Below are 18,921 nucleotides of genomic sequence, written 5' to 3' on the forward strand. Positions count from 1 at the left end.
CTTCATTACTTGATGGCAGATTGTCCTATGAAGGCTTATGCTGAGACGTGGTCCCAGGAGACCGGAACAATTGTACTAAATACCACCTATGTGGCACTGGATTCCCACAACAATATTTGAGGTAGATACTGTTTCCCTTTTACAGACAAGGACCTGAGGCTCAGAGCCCTCGGGAATTTACCCAAGGTCACGTGACCACTAAGTGTCTAACTTGGGATGAGAACCTAAACCCAGCTGACTTCAAGTTCTGAACTCTGTTTGCACTCCATGCACCAGTGTGGAACTCCAGTTTTATTTTTCTTCCCCCGGAGATAAAAATGTATATGACACTGAGCCTGTAACTCTGGGCATTTACTGCTTCTTTCTTCTAACTGATCCGTTAGATAACAAATATTGATTGTTGGATCCACAGCCTAGAAGACTGATAAGATCTGAGTACTATCCTAGCAGGTGGCAGCCATACTTACTTATTTTTTTAATAGACTTTATTTTCTTAGAGCAGTTATAGATTCACAGAAAAATTCAGTGAAAAGTAAAGTAATTTCCCATATACCTACGGTCCCCTCCACTGTGTACCCTCCCCCATTATCAACACCCCCCCACCAGAGGGGTACATTTCTTACATCAATGAACCTACACTGACACGTCATACTCTTCCAAGGTCCGTAGTTCACTTTAGGGTTCACTCATGTGTCTTGCACATCCTGTGGGTTTGGACAAATGTATAATGACATGTATCCGTCATTATACTGCTGTAAGAGCAGTTTCACTGCCCTACAAATCCTCTGTGCTCTGTCTATTCATCCTTCCCCCACTAACCCTTAGCAACCATTGATCTTTTTTACTGTGTCCATAGTTTTGCCTTTTTCAGAATATTGTACAGTTGGTATTATATAGTACGTAGGCTTTCAGATTGGCTTCTTTCACTTACTCATATGCACCTAAGTTTCCTCCGTGTTTTTTAATGGCTGATGACTCATTTATTTTTAGCACTGAATAATATTCCATTGTCTGGATGTACCATGGTTTACTTATCCATTTACCTTTTGAAGAATGTCATGGTTGCTGCCAAGTTTTGGCAGTTATACAGCTGCTATAAAACTCCATGTGTAGGTTTCTGTGTGAACATCAGTTTTCAACTCCGTTGGGTAAACACCAAGGGGCGTGAATGCTGGATCATATGGTAAGTGTATGTTTAGTTTTGTAGGAAATCCCCAAACCTCTCCCAAAGTGGCCGTACCATTTGCATTCCCACCAGCACTGAGGGAGAGTTCCTGCTGCTCCACATCCTCACCAGTGTTTTGTGCTGTGAAGTGGTTTAGATTTGGGGCATTTTAATAGGTGTGGAGTAGTATTACATTGTTTTAATTTGCAGTTCCCGAATGACTTATGATCTTGAGCATCTTTTCATGTGCTAATTTGCCATCTGTCTCTCTCCTTTGGTGAGGTGTCTTTTGAGATCTTTTCCTTATTTTTAAATCAAGTTATCTGTTTTCTTATTGTTGAGTTTTCTTCTTTTTTATTTTTAATTGTGGTAAATACACATAAAATATACCACCTTAACCATTTAAGTGTACAGTTCAGTAGTGTCAAGTATATTCACACTGTTGTGTAACCAATCTTGAGAACTCTTTCTGTCTTGCAAAACTAAAAATCTCTCCCCATTAACCAACTCCCCATTTCCCCCTCCCCTAACCCCAGCCTCTGGTAACCACCATTCTACGTTCTCTCTCTATGAATTTGACTGCTCTTGGTTGTGCTTGTAAAATAAAATAATAAACCCACTTTTTTAACCTCAATTTTTTTCCTCTCTAAAATGGAATGAAAAATCAAAGCTCTGAATCTACTTCCAAATGACATCCTCTATAGAAGTGCAGTGGCGTTCGTGTCGGCTCCTCGCCGAGCATTGCGCCTCCGGCCCTGCCAGTGTCTGCGCAGTTCTCCAGGCTCTGGTGGGGCCGGCCCAGGAGCCTGTGAGCAGGGCGACAACAGGGTGGGTGGTATGAATGCTCCTGAGTTCCACGGAGCCTGCAGAAAAGAGCAGGAAAAGGTGAAGTGAAAGGATGTGATACATGTCCGAAGATATGTAACCCATACGTATTGCTGGGGTTTTGACCAACAGAAGCCTGAACGAATACTGATGAGGGTGGGAAATATTCATGGGTAATTTTGGGAGCTCTCACAAGACCACTCAGTGGGGCCTTGTCATAGATGAGGCCATTTGTAAGTCAATGAGGCACAACTTTTAACTAACTTATAAGCATTTCACAAGGGAAAAAATAACTAAAGCACTCGTATAAAGTGTTTCTAATACCTGCTTTCTTTCTCTCACTTTCTATTTTATATTACTTTTTGATATCCTGGCTCACTACTGTATTTATTAAATGGCGCTGAATTCCTTGACACAGTGTGCTGTTTTTATAGTAGCCGCTTATGAAATGGTAGTAACAGTTATTCCTGTTTGCACAGACGTTTTTTCACATTGTGTATGGCGTCCACATACATGGCTTGGACTTGCTTCTTACAACAGCTCAGCGTGGTAGGAAAAGCAGGTGGAGGTGTTTCCATTGTCACTGTGATGGACTCTTAGGGCTAGAGAAGCAAAAGATTTGCCTTTTGTCATATATTTAATAAACGGAAGAGTCCAGACTCAAAGACTGGTCTCTTGGTTTTAAATCTAGTATGTTTTCCAAGCAACAAAAATGATTACACATCCCCTCAAGGCTAGGACAATAATGTTAATGTTATAGTCCAATCTGTATCCTATAAATGTGCCTTTTATGAAATAGCCACAAATCATCAGAAATCCAGATCATTTTTAGTATGTAAGTATGGCCCATGCCGTATTTGGGACCTACTTATATTTAAAAAGTACTTGTTGTTTTTTTAATCTAAAATTCAAATTCAACGGGCATCCTGTTAAATTTGTTTCTAAATATGTCAGCTCTAATCCTTATGACATCAGTCAGATTCCCACCCAGTGCCGTGTGTTTGTACACCCCATAGGGACCACATCTGCTTGCCATTATAAACTCATACATGAGTATGGTGACTGCCCCACTCTGTTCTGCCAGGGTGTTATACACACAGGGCTTTTGTGAACAGTATTAGATGTTGATGAAACTTCCCCTTTTAGAGCTCCAGCCACATCTCCACCCCAACTATCAGACCTATATTATCTAGTGGCTTACTTGACTTCTCCACCTGGATGTCCCGTAAACACCTCAAACTCAACTGTTGAAACTGGACTTATCTTCCCCTCACACATCAGCTCCTGCGGTCTCCCTGCCCAGTGAATGGTATCACCAGCTGGGCCTCGACCTTGATGTCTCCTCTGTCACCGCTCCCCACAATCAGCTGACAAGCCCTGCTGACTCTATTGAGCATGCTTCCCACCCATGCCATTTCTCTCCACTCCACTGTCACTATCCAGCTAGGGTCACCTTCACCTCTTGCCTAGGTCACTCCAGTGACCCCCTCACGAACGTTCCCGTCTCTTCGCTTTTCCCTTTTTAAATCACCCTGGGCAGCAGTCAGATGGGAAGATCATTCAAAATACAAATCTGATGGTGTCACTACCAGGCAATGAATTCCATTTCCCTCCCAACACAGTACAAAATTCTTAGCATGGTCTGCACGGCCCTGAGTCATATGGGTCAGTGCGAGGCGGGATGTAAAATAGTAAACCAAACACAAGAGCCTGCCTTCCTGCACCTTCCAATCTAGAGATGGGAGCAGAAAAGAAACAAGCAAAGAAACTTGCGTAATTCGATTGTGATTTGGGTTCTGAAGGATACAGACCAGGTGTCTTCATTGGGAAAGGCTGGAGTTGTTACTGCGGTGAGGAGAGGTCCCACTAGGGTGGGCACAGGTAAGCCAAGACCTAAAGTATGAGACAGGAGCTAGTTCTCGGCAGAGGGAAGCGTGTGTGTGTGGAATCCTAGAGATGGGAAAACGCCTGGAGTTTGAAAAATGGGAGAGCCAGTGTTCATGGAGCAGAGAGCAAGGGGGAGGTGGTGGATTTGTGGGGAGCAGGATGGGTTTCATCCCACCTGTCATGGTCACAGAAGAGCGGGACGAATTGGAGAGGGCAGGCAGGATGGGAGTACATTGGAGACCTGCATACTCCAGGGAGAGACCAGCGGCAGACACTGAATCTGGAGGGAGCAGGTGGATTTGAACAGTGACCTGCATGGAGCCCAGAGGAAACCTGAATCTCCCAGATCTCAGGTTGGTTCTTCAGTGCAACTCAACGGCTGAATCAAGGAGGTGATTTTAAGAGTCTCCTAGTTTTTCTTGCCTCTGACAGCAATGGGTGTTAGAAGTGGTTGAAAACCTGCCCACGAGCTTGCCTGATTCACTTCTGGTGGAGACAGGCTCTTAAAGCTCCTCGTCTTTGTCCAGGGGGAGTTGGTTCTCCACTGGAAACGGGAGGCTAGGGTGCTCTGGCATTCGGAGAATCTGTGCATACCGGTCCCTGTGTCAGACCATGAGCAGGACCAGGCTTTTTGACTCAGAAGTACCATCCACTTGAATGTAAGCTTAAAGCATGAATTCTTCCCTGCACTCTAGAACCCGGGGAAGTGAATTCCTCTTCTCCATGTGGGTTAGTTTAGCCTCTGAGCTAATCTGCCCTTCCAGAGTTGAGGACTATGCAAAATAGTGGTGGTGGTGGGCAAAGGATGTGAAGGAACAAATCGGAAGCCTGTGGATTCAAAGCCTTTCAGTCAGGACTCTGGAAATTACTGAGGATCCTAAAACTTGAGATAGAAGGAATTAATGAAGCAAATGTCCTTGGGCAGTTTTAATATTTAAAATTCACTTAGTTTTGTTTGTTTGTTTATGTATTTATTTGTCTGCAATCTGCTCTGGAGCCTTAGGTGGAACTGTCCCCCTGTTCTACCAGGAAGCCTGCTTGTATCTGAAAATTTGGAGGAATGAAAAGTTGTGGTTATTAGTAACAAAGGGTCTTATGCTAGGGGAGCCATTTAAAAGAAGCTTCTGGATTCTCAGGATTCTCTTCTATATCGAGGGTCAAAGGTAGGGCCAGGCCTTGTCAAATTCTACCCATTTTTAAAAATTGAAATATAATTGACATATAACATTATATTAGCTTTAGGTGTACAATATAATGAATCAATATTTGTATATATTGTCCACTGATCACCACAATAAATTTACCTAACATCCATCACCACACATGATTACAATTTTTTTCTTGTGATGAGAACTTTTAAGATTTACTATCCTAACAATTATACTGTACATTACATCCCCAGGACTTACTTATTTTGAAACTGGAAGTTGCTACTTTTTAACGCCCTTCACCCATTTTATGCCCCCCCCCCCTCAAGCCCCTATCTCTGGTAATCATTAATCTGTTCTCCATATCTGTGAAGTTAGGGTTTTTTGTGTTTTTTTTTTTCTTAGATTCCACTTGTAAGTGACATCATATAGTATTAGTCTTTCTCTGTCTGACTTATTTCACTTAGCATACGAGTATACTGTAGCAAATGGCAAGTTTTCCTTCTTTTTATGGCTGAATAATATTCCACTGTGTGTGTGTTTATATAATATTATATATGCCACATTTTTCTTATCCATTCATCCATCCATCAACATTTACGTTGCTTCCCTGTCTTGGCTATCGTAAATGATGCTGCAGTGAATTTGAGGGTGCAGATATATTTCTGAGTTAGCGTTTTCCTTTTCTTTGGATACCCAGACCTGGAATTGCTGGATCGTATAGTAGTTTTTATTTTTATTTTTATTTTTCTGAGGAACCTCCGTACCATTTCCCAAAGTGGCTGTACCAATTTATAATTCCACCAACAGTGCACAAGTGTTTCCTTTCTCCACATCCTCACCATTTATTATTTCTTGTCTTTTTCATAATAGCCATTCTAAGAGGTGTGAAGTGATTTCTCACTGTGATTTTGATTTGCATTTCCCTGATGATTAGTGACCACCTTTTCATGTGCCCATTGGCCATCTGTATGTCTTCTTTGGAAAAATGTCTATTTAGTTTCTGTGCATTTTTTAATCAGATTGTTTTTGCTATTGAGTCGTATGAGTTCTTATGTATTTTGGATGTAGACCACTTGTCAGATACATGATTTGCAAATTTCCTTTTCTGTATATGATTCATTTTTGAGATAATTGTTGCATATGGTGTGAGGTGGGGTGTCTACCCTCATTCTTTTGCACACAGATACGCAGTTGTTCCAGCACCATTTGATGAAAAGACTGTTATTTCCTCGTTGAATCATCTCGGCAAACATCAGTCGACCATAAAAGCAAGGTTTCTGGAATCTCAATTCTATTGCATTGATCTACACAACTAATTTCATGCCAGTACCATATTGTCTTGCTTATTGTCCCTTTGTAGTCAGTTTTGAAACTGGGATACGTGAGTACTCTCCAACTTTGTTCTTCTATTTCAAGAAAAAAATTTTTGGCCTGTTCTGGTGCCTTGAGTTTCCCTATTAATTCTAGGATCAGCTTATGTAAGACAGCTGAGATTTTGATAGAGATTGCATTCGATCTGTAGATCAATTTGAAAGGTATTGCCATTATAATATTATTGAGTCTTCTGATTCATAAGCGTAGGATAGCTTTCTATTTATATAGGTCTTCTTTAATTTTATTCATTGATTTTGTAGTTTTCAGTGTATAAGACTTCCACCTCTTATGTTAAATTTATTTAAACTTATTTCTATTAATAAGTATTTTGTTTTTAAGTTGTTTGTTGTTATTGTCTAGAAATAGGATTGATTTTTCTATATTTTTGTATCCTGCGAAATTGCTGAACTTGTTCTAATAGGTTTTTGTGGGCTCCTTAACATTTTCTGTATACAGGATTATGTCGTCTGCAAATAGATTTAGTTTTACTTCTTCCTTTTCCTAGATGTGTTACTTCTTTTTCTTCCTTATTTGTCTTGGCTAGAATTCCAGTACAGTGTTTAAGAAAAGTGGCAAAAGCAGACATCTTTGTCTTGTTCCTGATGCTAGGGGAAAGCATTCAATCCTTCACCAGTAAGTACAATGTCAGCTGTGGATTCTTCAGGTTGGGGAAGTTATTTTCTATTCCTAATTTGAGTGGTTTTATCATGAGATGGTGTTGTAGTTTGTCAAATTCTTTTTCTGTACCTATTGAGAAGAATGTATGTTTTTGTCCTTTAGTCTATTGATTTTTAAATATTACATTAATTGATTTTGGTATATTAAAATAACCTTGAATTCCCAGGATAAATCCCATTTGATCATGATATATAATCCTTTTAATATGTTGCTGGATTTGCTTTGCTAATATTTTGTTTATATTTTTGCATTTTTTTCATAGGAGATACTGGTCTATAGTTTTCTGTTCTTTTGATGTCTTTGTTCAGTTTTGATATCTGAAACACAGGCCTCGTAGAATGAGATAAAAAGTGTCCTCTCCTCTTTTCTTTAGAAGACTTTGTGATGGATTGGTGTTAATTCTTCTTAAAACATCTGTTAGAAATAACAGTGAAGCTATCTCAGTCTGGGATGTTTTTTTGTGGGAAGGTTTTTGGAACTAATTCAATTTCATTATTTGTTATATGTCTAAAAAGATTTTCTGTTTTTTCTTGTGTCAGTTTTGGGAGTTTATGTTTTTCTAGGAATTTGTCTAGGTTATCTAACTTTTTTTGGCATAAAATTGTTCACAGTATTCCCTTATAATCCTTTTTATTTCTGTAAAATTGGTAGGGATGGTCCCTCTTTCCTTCCTCAATTTAGTAATCTAAGTCTTCTTTAATTTTTTCTTGGCCAATCTAGCTAGATTTATCAAGTTTGTTGATCTTTCAAAGAACTAACTTTTGGTTTTGTAGATTTTCTCTATTGTTTTTTCTTTTTTTTTTAAATTTATTGGGGTGACAATTGTTAGTAAAATTACATAGATTTCAGGTGTACAATTCTGTATTACATCATCTATAAATCCCATTGTGTGTTCACCACCCAGAGTCTGTTCTCCTTCCATCACCATATATTTGATCCCCCTTACCCTCATCTCCTACCCCCACCCCCCTTACCCTCTGGTAACCACTAAACTATTGTCTGTGTCTATGAGTTTTTATTTCTCATTTGTTTGTCTTGTTCTTTCGTTGTTTTTGGTTTATATACCACATATCAGTGAAATCACATGGTTCTCTGCTTTTTCTGACTTATTTCGCTTAGCATCATACTCTCAAGATCCATCCGTGTTGTCACAAATGTTCCTATATCATCTTTTCTTACCGCCAAATAATATTCCATTGTGTATATATGCCACAACTTCTTTATCCATTCATCTATCGAAGGACATTTTGGTTGTTTCCATGTCTTGGCCACCGTAAACAAAGTTGCAATGAACATTGGAGCACACATGTCTTTATGTATAAATGTTTTCAGATTTTTTGGGTAGATACCTAGGAGAGGGATTCCTGGGTCATATGGTAATTCTATTTGTAATTTTTTGAGGAACCTCCACACTGCCTTCCATAATGGCTGCACCAGTCTGCATTCCCACCAACAGTGGATGAGGGTTCCTTTTTCTCCACAGCTTCTCCAACACTTGTTACTATTTGTCTTGTTGATGATAGCCATTCTGACTGGGGTGAGGTGATATCTCATTGTGGTTTTTATTTGCATTTCTCTGATGATTAGTGATGTTGAGCATTTTTTCATATGTCTATTTGCCATTTGTATGTCCTCTTTGGAGAAATGTCTCTTCAGGTCCTCTGCCCTTTTTTCAATTGGGTTGTTTGTTTTTTTGTTGTTGAGTTTCATGAGTTCCTTGTATATTTTGGATATTAGCCCCTTATCGGAGGCACTGTTTGAAAAAACCTTCTCCCATTCAGTCTGTTGCCTCTTTATTTTGTCGATGGTTTCTTTTGCTGTGCAGAAGCTTTTAAGTTTCATATAGTCCCATTTGTTTATTTTAGCTTTTACTTCCATTGCCTTTGGAGTCAAATTCATACAATGCTCTTTGAATCCATGTTCCATAAGTTTAGTACCTATGTTTTCTTCTATGCAGTTTATTGTGTCAGGTCTTATGCTTAAGTCTTTGATCCATTTTGAATTAATTTTGGTACGTGGTGACAGATAGCAGTCCAGTTTCATTCTTTTGCACGTGGCTATCCAATTCTCCCAGTCTATTGTTTTTCTAGTCCATATTTTATTTATTTGCATTCTTATCTTTACCATTTTGTTATTCTGTTTGCTTAGGGTTCACTTTGCTCTTTTTGTAGTTTGCTAAGGTGAAAGTTTATGGTATTAGTTTGAGCTCTTTCTTTTTTAATATAGGCAATTATAGCTACACATTCCTCTCTAAACTTTGCTTTATCTGCATCTTATAAATTTGGTATCATAGGTCTTCGTTTTTATTCTTTGCAAAGTGCTTTCTAATTTTCCATGTGATTTTTTTCTTTGACTATTGTTTATTTAGGAATGTATTTTTTAAATTTTCACATATGCGTGAATTTTCCTAACATTTTTTCTGTTATTGATTTCTAATTTTATTTCATTGTAGTCGGAGAACACATTTTGTGTGATTTTACTCTTTTTTAACTTTCTCAAGCTTTTTTTATGGCCTAGCATGTCATCTATCCTAAAGAATGTGTATTATGCTGTTGTTGGATGAAGTGTTCTATATGTGTCTGTTAGGTCTAATTGATTTATAATGTTGTTCAAGTCTTCATTTCCTTGTTGATCTTCTTCTTAGTTATTCTACCCAGTATTGATAGCAGGGTATTCATGTTTCCAAGTGTTATAGTTTAATTGTATATTTCTCCCTTCATTTCTCTGAGGTTTTGCTTTTTGTATTTTGGGGGTTTGTTTTTAGGTGTATATTTATAACTATTATGTCCTCTGATGGTTTGACTCTTTTATCATTTTTAAATATCCTTTTTAAAAGTCTAGTAACAATTTTTGTCTTCAAGATCGTTTTATCTAATATTACTATATCCCCTCAAGCTTTTTATGGGTACTCTTTGTACCCATGATATCTTTTTTCATCCTTCAATTTTTAATTTATTTGTATCTTTAAATCTAAAGTATATGTCTCATAGACAGCATATAATGTTGAATCATGTTTGTTTGTTTTTTCTTTTTAAATCTATACTCAACCTCTGCCTTTTGATTGAAGTATATTTACATTTAATGTAATCGCCATTTTGGTAGGGTTTACATCTGCCATTTTGTTATTTGTTTTCTTTGTGTCTCTTGCCTTATTTGCTCTTCTGTTCTTTACTGCTACCTTCTTTTGTGTTAAATAGATATTCTCTAGTATACCATTTTAATTCCCTTGTTGTTTACTTTACTCTACTTAAATTAATTATTTTCTTAATGTTTTTCCTGGTTATTATAATTAACGTCTTAATGCAATCTAGTTTGGATTAATACCAACTTAATTTTAATAGTATACAAAATTTTGCCTCACTTTAGCTCTATTTATCTTTTTCCTATTTTTGCTGTGTAACTTATATCTTCATACATTATAAGCCCATAGACAGTTTTATAGTTATTGACCTATGCAGTTGTCTTTAAAATCAGATAGTGAAATAAAATACTTATAAACAAACAAAAAAATATTTATATTCTCTTTCATACTTACTCTCTGTAATTATCTTTATAAGTGCTCTTTATTTCTCTGTATGAAATCAAATTACTGTCTAATGTCCTTTCGTTTCAGATGGAATGTCTCCTTTTAGTTTTTCTGTTAGGGCAAGTCTGCTCATGGTGAGTTCTCTCAGTTTTTGTTTATTTGAGATTATCTTAATTCCTTTTTTTGTTTATTGAAGGATAATTTTGGTGGCTATAAAATTCATGGTTGATTGCCTTTTTCCCCCAGCACTTTGTAATTGTCTTTCTTTCTTTGTAATTTTTCTTTCAGAATGAGATGTAATCCCAGTGCTTTCTTGCTTCCAGGTGTCTGATGAGAAGTCAGCTGTTAATCTTATTCAGGATCCCTTATACATGATGAGTTGCTTTTCTCTTGCTGCTTTCAAGGTTCTCCCTATCTTTATGACAAGTTTGGTTCTCCCTATCTTTTGACAGTTTCACAGTTTGACTATGTTGTGTGTGTGTGTGTGTGTGTGTGTGTGTGTGTGTGTGTAAATTTATCCTACTTGGAGTTCATTGAACATGGATGTGTAGATTAATGTTTTTTAAATCAAATTTGGAAAGTTGTTAGTCATTATTCCTTCAAAAATTCTTTCTGTCTCTTTCTCTAACCCTTCCCCTCTTCTGGGACTCCCATTATGTGTATGTTTGTACACTTTATCATGTCACACAGTTCTCTGAGGCTGTTTATTTCTCTTCATTCTTTTCTCTTTTTGTTCACCAGACTGAATAATCTCAATTGATCAACCTACAAATTCTGATTCTTTCTTCTTCCAGTTCCAGTTCAAGTCTTCTATTAAGTCCCTGTTATGAATTTTTCATTTCAGTATATGAGGTGTGAACAAACAATACGGTGAATGTTTAAATTTAAAAAAATTATTACAGTAAAAGACACATTGCCATTAATCCCCCTCAAAATACTCCCCCTTGCTTCGAACACACTTATCCCATTGTTCTTGTCACTTTCTGAATCAGTTCTGAAAGTCCTGTTTTGTGAGTGTCTTTAGTTGTGCTGTTGTGGCTGCCTTGATGTCCTGAATCATTTAGATTTTTTGGGAAGAGCCAGAAGTTGCATGGTGTCAGATCCGGTGAATAAGGTGGATAAGGGCACACTGTACTGTTTTTATTTGACATAAATTGCCATATACCAGAAGCGATGTGTGACATCGAGTGTTGTCATGATGGAGAATGATTTATGGCACACTTTAAAACACATCTTCTCTCAACCATAGCTCACACCGAACTGACTGCACCGAACAGGTTGAAACTTGTCACACACTGTTACTAAGGTTTGACGTACAGCTTCCTGTATTGATGATTTCTGTGTTTCTGTTGGACGACACTCATCAGCAGCATTCACCATATTTTGTGATCACAATAAAAGGCTCCGTGTCACACAGTGCCTCTAGTATGGCAATTTTTGTCAAATAAAAAAATTACAGTGTGTCTTCAGCACCTTATTCATCAGATCTAGCACTGTGCAACTTCTGGCTCTTCCCCAAAGTCAAAATGACCATGAAAGATAAATGTTTATTCATCGTCCTTGAATAAATACTCCATCAACTGTTGCAATCTTTTGATTAGTTTACAGAGTTCTGAAAAAGTTGTTTTTGACAATTTTTGCCAGTTTATCATTGTTTTTGTGGAGGTTTTCAGAGATACTCTGCTATTCTAGAGGTGTTTCTCCAATACTGACCTTTTTAAAGAGCTTTTTAGAGATTGTTCCTTAATCTAAATAGGAAATCATAGTTATGTGATATTTTTAGGTACCTGGCAGTACCTCTGAGGGAGCATTTTAGGAAGGGGATGTTTAATGCCTCTGGGAACAGTTAAACGCATTAGATATTTATTTCCCTAATTTTTCACACTCCCATTTGGCTTTTATTACTTGCTTGTTGTTGCATATAGTTATTGAATGACTATAATTGATAATACCTGAATGATAAGACAAAATAATGGTTCACATTTTCACAGTAGGTGAATCAATGATAGGCAATTTTTTAAAAAAAAGTAGTGATAATAATGTAACGTGGGAAGCAATCCAAAGTGAGAGTTTATGAGAAGAATGATTTAAACAGTTTCTTTTTGGCCTCTGATTCTTGAAAACATATTGTTTTATTGATATACTAGTGATTCCCCTTCAAACTGCCACGTGTTTGGCGGCTTAATAGTTCTACATGTTTTAAGTTGTAGCTTAAAAAGAAGGCAGCCCAACTATAATTTTATATATATAATGTGATGGTTCAGTGTGAGGTCGGAGGGATAGTGGATGGGGGGAGGGGGGTTCACAGTGTGAGGGATATAAATGATGAACGTCTAAGTATTACCTTGTCTTGTACACCTGAAACTAATAAATAAAAAATAAATAAATAAATAAATAAATAAAAAAGAAGGCAGCCATTTTTAGTAATCATATTTGGGTATTTTTATGCAGAGCTTTTATATTCCATAGACTACTGTAAGGACTTACTGAGAAAGCTGGTAAGAACTAAAAGATTGCTTGAATAATTCTGAAGCATTAACATTCAGTTGAATTTTTAAATGTTTCGTATATGTTCAATGACAATAAAGATGACCATTTCCTTTCAAATAGAGCCTGAGAACAGAATAGCAGGCTAGGATAATTAATCTTATTTTTCCAGGGCATCCTGTTAAACAGTAAGAGTGATCACATTTTGTTAGCAAGGTCACATTTTACTCGTATTATTTTCCAAAGCAATAAACAATCCATTCATTTTCCCACCTGACCCTAATAAAGGGGCCCTATATTTCATAGGGTCAAAAGGTCAGCCCCACTGAGAAACATCAATGGGAATCTCCTGTTTCTCTTTGTGACTGAGCCTGGTTTCCAATATATTTTATAAAGGGTGAAAATAAACATCTTTGGGTTCACTCCAGCTGTTCATCCTTCCAGAACTGAATAAAAGTCAGGAAATGCTGAAATCCACTTTATACTCACTGGTATCCCACTGTTCTGTGTCATTAGGGATACAAATGTTCTATGGCAATTTGCCAATTTTATTTTATTTTTTTTTTTTTTTTAATATATTTTTTTTTTTTTTTGGTTGTTGAGAGCCCACTGGCCCATGTGGGAATCGAACCGGCAGCCTTCGGAGTTAGGAGCATGGAACTCTAACCGCCTGCGCCACCGGGCCGGCCCCAATTTGCCAATTTTAAAAGAGACATTATGGTTAGTGTTCTAGCTTTTCTTAAGGTAAAATGACTTCCTGAAAATTGAGGTGCATCTTAGGGGGAAAAAAACAAAAAATGTCTCCTAAATGGTTCCAACCTAAATGCAAAGTTGAGGCATATTTCAGATTTATCCCCAAGAATTGCCAGAAAGGTCTTGACCAAATGCCCCTTTGAAATCTGATTAACTTGTCTCTTTTCTGCTAAATGGAGTAGTTGTGGGAAGAGGCAGTGTCACATAGAAGAAACAGAAACTTTGGCTTGGTGGCTATGAGGAAACTGCTAGCCGGGTTTGTTTTAAATATTTTGAATTTTTTGTAATGTTACAATTTTAAGAAAAGCCTGGCTCCTTTTCAGAATCAAGAGTCAAGGATCTGACATTAAAATGAGGAGCAAATATTTGGGGAAAGAGCCAGGCTATGGTCATAATACTTTGAGCACTGTTTCTCAAGTCACGCTTCAGAGAACTGTATGAATGAAGGCCGGACTTCTTAAAAATACAGCTTCCTGGGTCTTTCCCTGCTTTAACAAATTGAAAACTGGGCCCTGGGAATTGAATTATAATAGTCACCCTTCTAGAATTTTATACACTCTAAAATTTGAGAACCACCCACTAAGAACTTCACTTATAAACAACTTGATATCCCAGTTAGACAAAATTTATAAACAAAATTAGCTTGTCGCACAAACTAACTAGTAAATAGTTCCCTCGTTTCTCAACTATTATGACCTATGCTTGCCTGAATGTTTTCTTTATGCAGTTCTCTCTTAGGCTCCTCTAAATTATCTTCATAACTCTTGGCTGGTGTTTCCTCTAAAAAAGCTAATTTCTTCATAAAATTTTTTTTAGCACTTTTTTTGGTTCATTTGTCTTTCCAGCCTGGGGGAAACAAAAACAAAAAACCTTTATTTGTTGTGCTTGCCTCCTGGCAAAAGTTAAGGACAGTTTTTCTAGAATCACCTAGAGCTAGAACTAGGAACATTTCTGTCTATACTGATATTAGAAAGAAAAAAAGTTCAAGTGACTAAGCATGAGTCCCTGTGTCTTTCAGTTATCCACATATGAACTGAGCTCTGTCACTGCATCTAAATCAGCTTATCACCTGCATCACCTTTTACCTGATAGCAGCCACCTTACGTGTAGAGCTAAGGTCCAGACCAGTGATTCTCAAACATCGAAGGCATAGAAATCACCTAGGGATTTGTTAAAAGTACACATTCCTGGGCTCCAGCCACAGAGCTTGGATCAGAAAATGTCTAGTGTGGGACTCAGGAATCTGTCTTTTTATCAAGCCTGGTCCCGCACCCCCGGTGATTCTGGAGTCTTGAGCCAACCTTTGAGAAAACTCTGATAGATAAATTTAATGCCTATATTCAAAGATAGCTTTGCAGTTCTGACTAAATTCAACATTGGAAAAGCAACCAGCAGCCATCTGAGAACAGCTCCCCAAGGAGAATCCAGTTCCCGCTGACCCATGGCATGGAGAACTCTCAAGGTGCAAACCTGACTGGAGAATCACAACTCACGTGATTTTGAATGAGAATTAGTGAAGCTTGTATCTCACTGTTGGTGACTTGTATGTGCAACAATGAGAGATGTGCTCGACAGTTTGGGTTTATTAGTGCATTCATAAAATGTGTGCTTACTATTCTTTTAGAATTTTTCACACGAGTACTCCCCCCTCCCTTTTGCCCCTTCCAACTCTCCAGTCACATTCCCAACACGCTCACACCCATGACAACCACACGTGCTCTGTGGTGCTGTGATAGTTCTAGGTTTAAAACGAAAGGTATGAAGAACTCTGAATTGAAGCATATGGAGAAGGCTTTTCAGTAAATGTTTCTAATGCTTGTAAGATGGGATTAGCAGAATGCATAATCATTTATACTAAAAAGCATGTTTTGTCATTTAGTAGCTGCTAAAGAAATATTGGCTTTTAGGTAAAATGTCCCCAAAATGGCAGATTTATTGTCTGCACTGAGATCGTAATAGAAATGTAAATAAAAGTGATTTACATTTCTTTTGAAGGATTTTAATAAGAAGAGCTATGTTGTTTTCCCATCTTAGCAGATCACTTCGTCCCCATACACTCAGGGTCCTCCTCTGCAGAGGTTAAGCCATTTCCACACCTAGGCCCAGGGATGCTGCCCTCTGTAGTGTATTTGTCTGTCCGACGCTCACGGCGTTTGGGGGTCCTCACTCTTGATGTATATATGAAGGCCAGACAGTTAAGTTCACACACTTTCCACCATATAAGCGCAGGTGTATGCAAGCCTTGGCAGAGGAGGAGGGACCCGATATGGCCCCAACTGCCCTCAGATTCTGTTTTTCATGGCTCTCCCCACCCCGGAGGTTAACTGAGGCACCATCATGTGGTTATAGAGGTGCAGGTCCGCTCCTTGGGAGACAGATGTGCATAGTGGATGTCTGAATGAGCCAGATTCCCGTGCACCTGGGACATTCTGGAATAGACCTGGCTGTAAGCTTTGGGAGAAGAGCACAGACAAGCTTGACGCGGGCACATTTTGGCTGCCCAACCATTATTCCAAGCCATCCCAAAGCACGATTTTATTGCAGCTTTTCAGTCACACAGATACCTGTATAACCGCTAGGTAGCGTGAGCATGGGGACTCGGGGAGCACATGGTGGTCTAGTGGACGGGAACTGCGCGTCACCACCGCAAGCCCAAGTTTAGACCACAGTTTTCCACTGGTACCTTCAGTGATTCTGAATAAATATTTCCGTTTCCTCAGGTAATTGTGAGAAACACATGAACAATTTTGGGGAGAATTAGATAACTTGAAAACTCTCTCACCACAAGATACCTCAAAATGCCAGCACACATCAGAATGGGGAAAATGGGGAGACTAGCGCAAAATTCTGTTCTTCAACAAAGTCAAGAGATGAGTGCACAGATATTTGGTGTAATAGTTCCTATTCTTTCAGTATGCTTAAAATATTTCAGAATAAATAAACTTCACATTTGTAATGGTCTTTTGAAACTCATTATGTAAAACCACTTTACCACCCCATATGCATTAGAATTATTTTTAAAACAATAGAAAATGACAAGTGTTGGCAAAGATGTGGATAAATTGGATCTTTTGTGCACTGTTGGTGGGAATGTAACATGATGTACCTGCTTTGGAAAACATTATATGACAGTTCCTCATAAAAAACACCTTAAAAATAGAACTACCATATGATCCAGCAATTCCACTTCTTGGTGTTTACTCAAAAGAATTGAAAGCAGGGTCTTGAAGACATATCTGTACAGCCACGTTCATAGCAGCATTATTCACAACAGCTAACAGGTAGAAGTAACCTAAGTGTCCACTGATGGATGAATGGATAAACAAAATGTGGTCTGCGCATACAGCGAAATATTATTTAGCTTTAAAAAGAAAGGAAATCCTGACACACAGTACGACATGGATGATCCTTGAGGACTGGCTGAGAAATAGGCCGGTCACCAAATGACAAATACTACATGATTCCACCCATATGTGAGGTACCTAGCGTAGTCAAACTCACAGAAACAGAAAGTAGAATGGTGGGTGCTAGGGGCTGGGGGAAGGGGCAATGGGGAGTCGTTGTTGGATGGGAAGAGAGTTTTAGTTTTACAAGACAGTGTTCTGGAGCTTGTACAACTTAATACTACTGAACTGTACACTTAAAAATGGTTCAGATAGTAAATTGTATGTGTATTTTATCCAATTAAACATTTCTTGGAACCCACCTTGGATAATAAAATTGTACTGAGTATTGGGGGCCGCGGCGACGCGCAGAGGCGGAGGCGGAACCGGAGTTGGATGTAAAAGCATTTATGGAAAAATAAATAAATTGGATAGAAAGGTAATCCTAGAACATTATAACACTGCAATGACTTCTTCAGTGGAAAACAACATGTATGTAAACAAAGTGTGGGTTCAATGTGAGAATGAAAGTTGTTTGAAATGGAGATTGTTGACAAGTGAGGACGCAGCCAGAATTGATCACAATGAACCATGGTATTGCGTCATGAACACTGACTCAAGATATAATAAGTGCTCTATTTCTGAAGAAGACTTTCCTGAGGAATCTCAGTTTCATCAAAGTGGATTTAAGATTGTCTATTCACAGCTACCTCTTGGAAGCCTGGTTTTGGTAAAATTACAGAATTGGCCAAATTGGCCAGGGATACTTTGCCCTGATCCTTTTAAAGGGAAATACGTGACCTATGACCTGGATGGAAATGTTGAACAGTATCACATAGAATTCCTGGGTGATCCCCATTCAACATCATGGATAAATGCAACATTTGTTGGACATTATAGTAGCACATTAAAGCCAGGAATATGTAAGAATAAAAAGAAGTGGTATAAAAGTGCACTAGAAGAAGCATACCTCCTTTATCGATGTTCTCCTGAGCAACGACTGGAAATGTGCTGCCTGTCAAAACAGGATACATCCCAAGCAGAAGGCAAAGTTGCTGTGGTGGTCAAGAAAAGGATGCAAATTTCCAAAAATAATACTAAAATGAAAAGGCCCATATTTAGAAAAAGGAAGAGGAAAGCTATTTTAAAATGCTCTTTTGAAAATGTTTGCTCAGATGATGCCTTATCAAAGGAAAACATGGTTGTCTCTGAGACAGAAATTTTACTAAAAGAACTGGAGCAAATGCTACAACAAGCTTTAGAACCCACGGCAACACCTGATGAGTCTGAAGAGGACCATGGAGAGGAAGGAAATACAAGAGAAAAGTTCTCTAAATGCAGCTCTGAAGCTTCTGTGTGCAGTCCATTTGAAAACCACTATGAAGAGGACTGTCTTGTAATTGATGGGATAAAACTGAAAGCTGGGGAATGTATTGAACACATAACTAACAAGTTTAAAGAAATAGATGCTTTGATGTCTGAATTTTAGGGCATTATAGATACTTTCAAAGTTAATTTTAAAAACATTTACATCTTTATATTTTCCCAAAGGCAAAAACTTAAAAACTTTTTTGTGAAATATATATATGTATATACATATATATATATGTATATACATATATATATGTATATATATACTCTAGTATATATATATTATATATATACTATATATCTATATATCTAGTACTCTGT

The 18,921-nt window shown here is 37.9% G+C and overlaps 2 protein-coding genes across 4 annotated transcripts in view; both read left to right on the top strand.

Moving 5' to 3' along the window:
- SPATA13 (spermatogenesis associated 13) overlaps positions 1-18,921 on the top strand; it is a 323,399-nt gene that overhangs the window by 99,548 nt on the left and 204,930 nt on the right. The window lies entirely within an intron of this gene.
- LOC308496523 (zinc finger CW-type PWWP domain protein 2-like) lies at positions 17,693-18,718 on the top strand (the record flags this gene model as incomplete). The annotated part of the gene is made up of 1 exon (XM_081046001.1): positions 17,693-18,718. The coding sequence occupies exon 1, from the start codon at positions 17,696-17,698 to the stop codon at positions 18,716-18,718; it is 1,023 nt and encodes a 340-aa protein (XP_080902127.1). The 5' UTR covers positions 17,693-17,695.

This window comes from Rhinolophus hipposideros (genome assembly GCF_964194185.1).
Source record: "Rhinolophus hipposideros genome assembly, chromosome: 4".
In the NCBI taxonomy this organism is placed as follows: Eukaryota; Metazoa; Chordata; class Mammalia; order Chiroptera; family Rhinolophidae; genus Rhinolophus; species Rhinolophus hipposideros.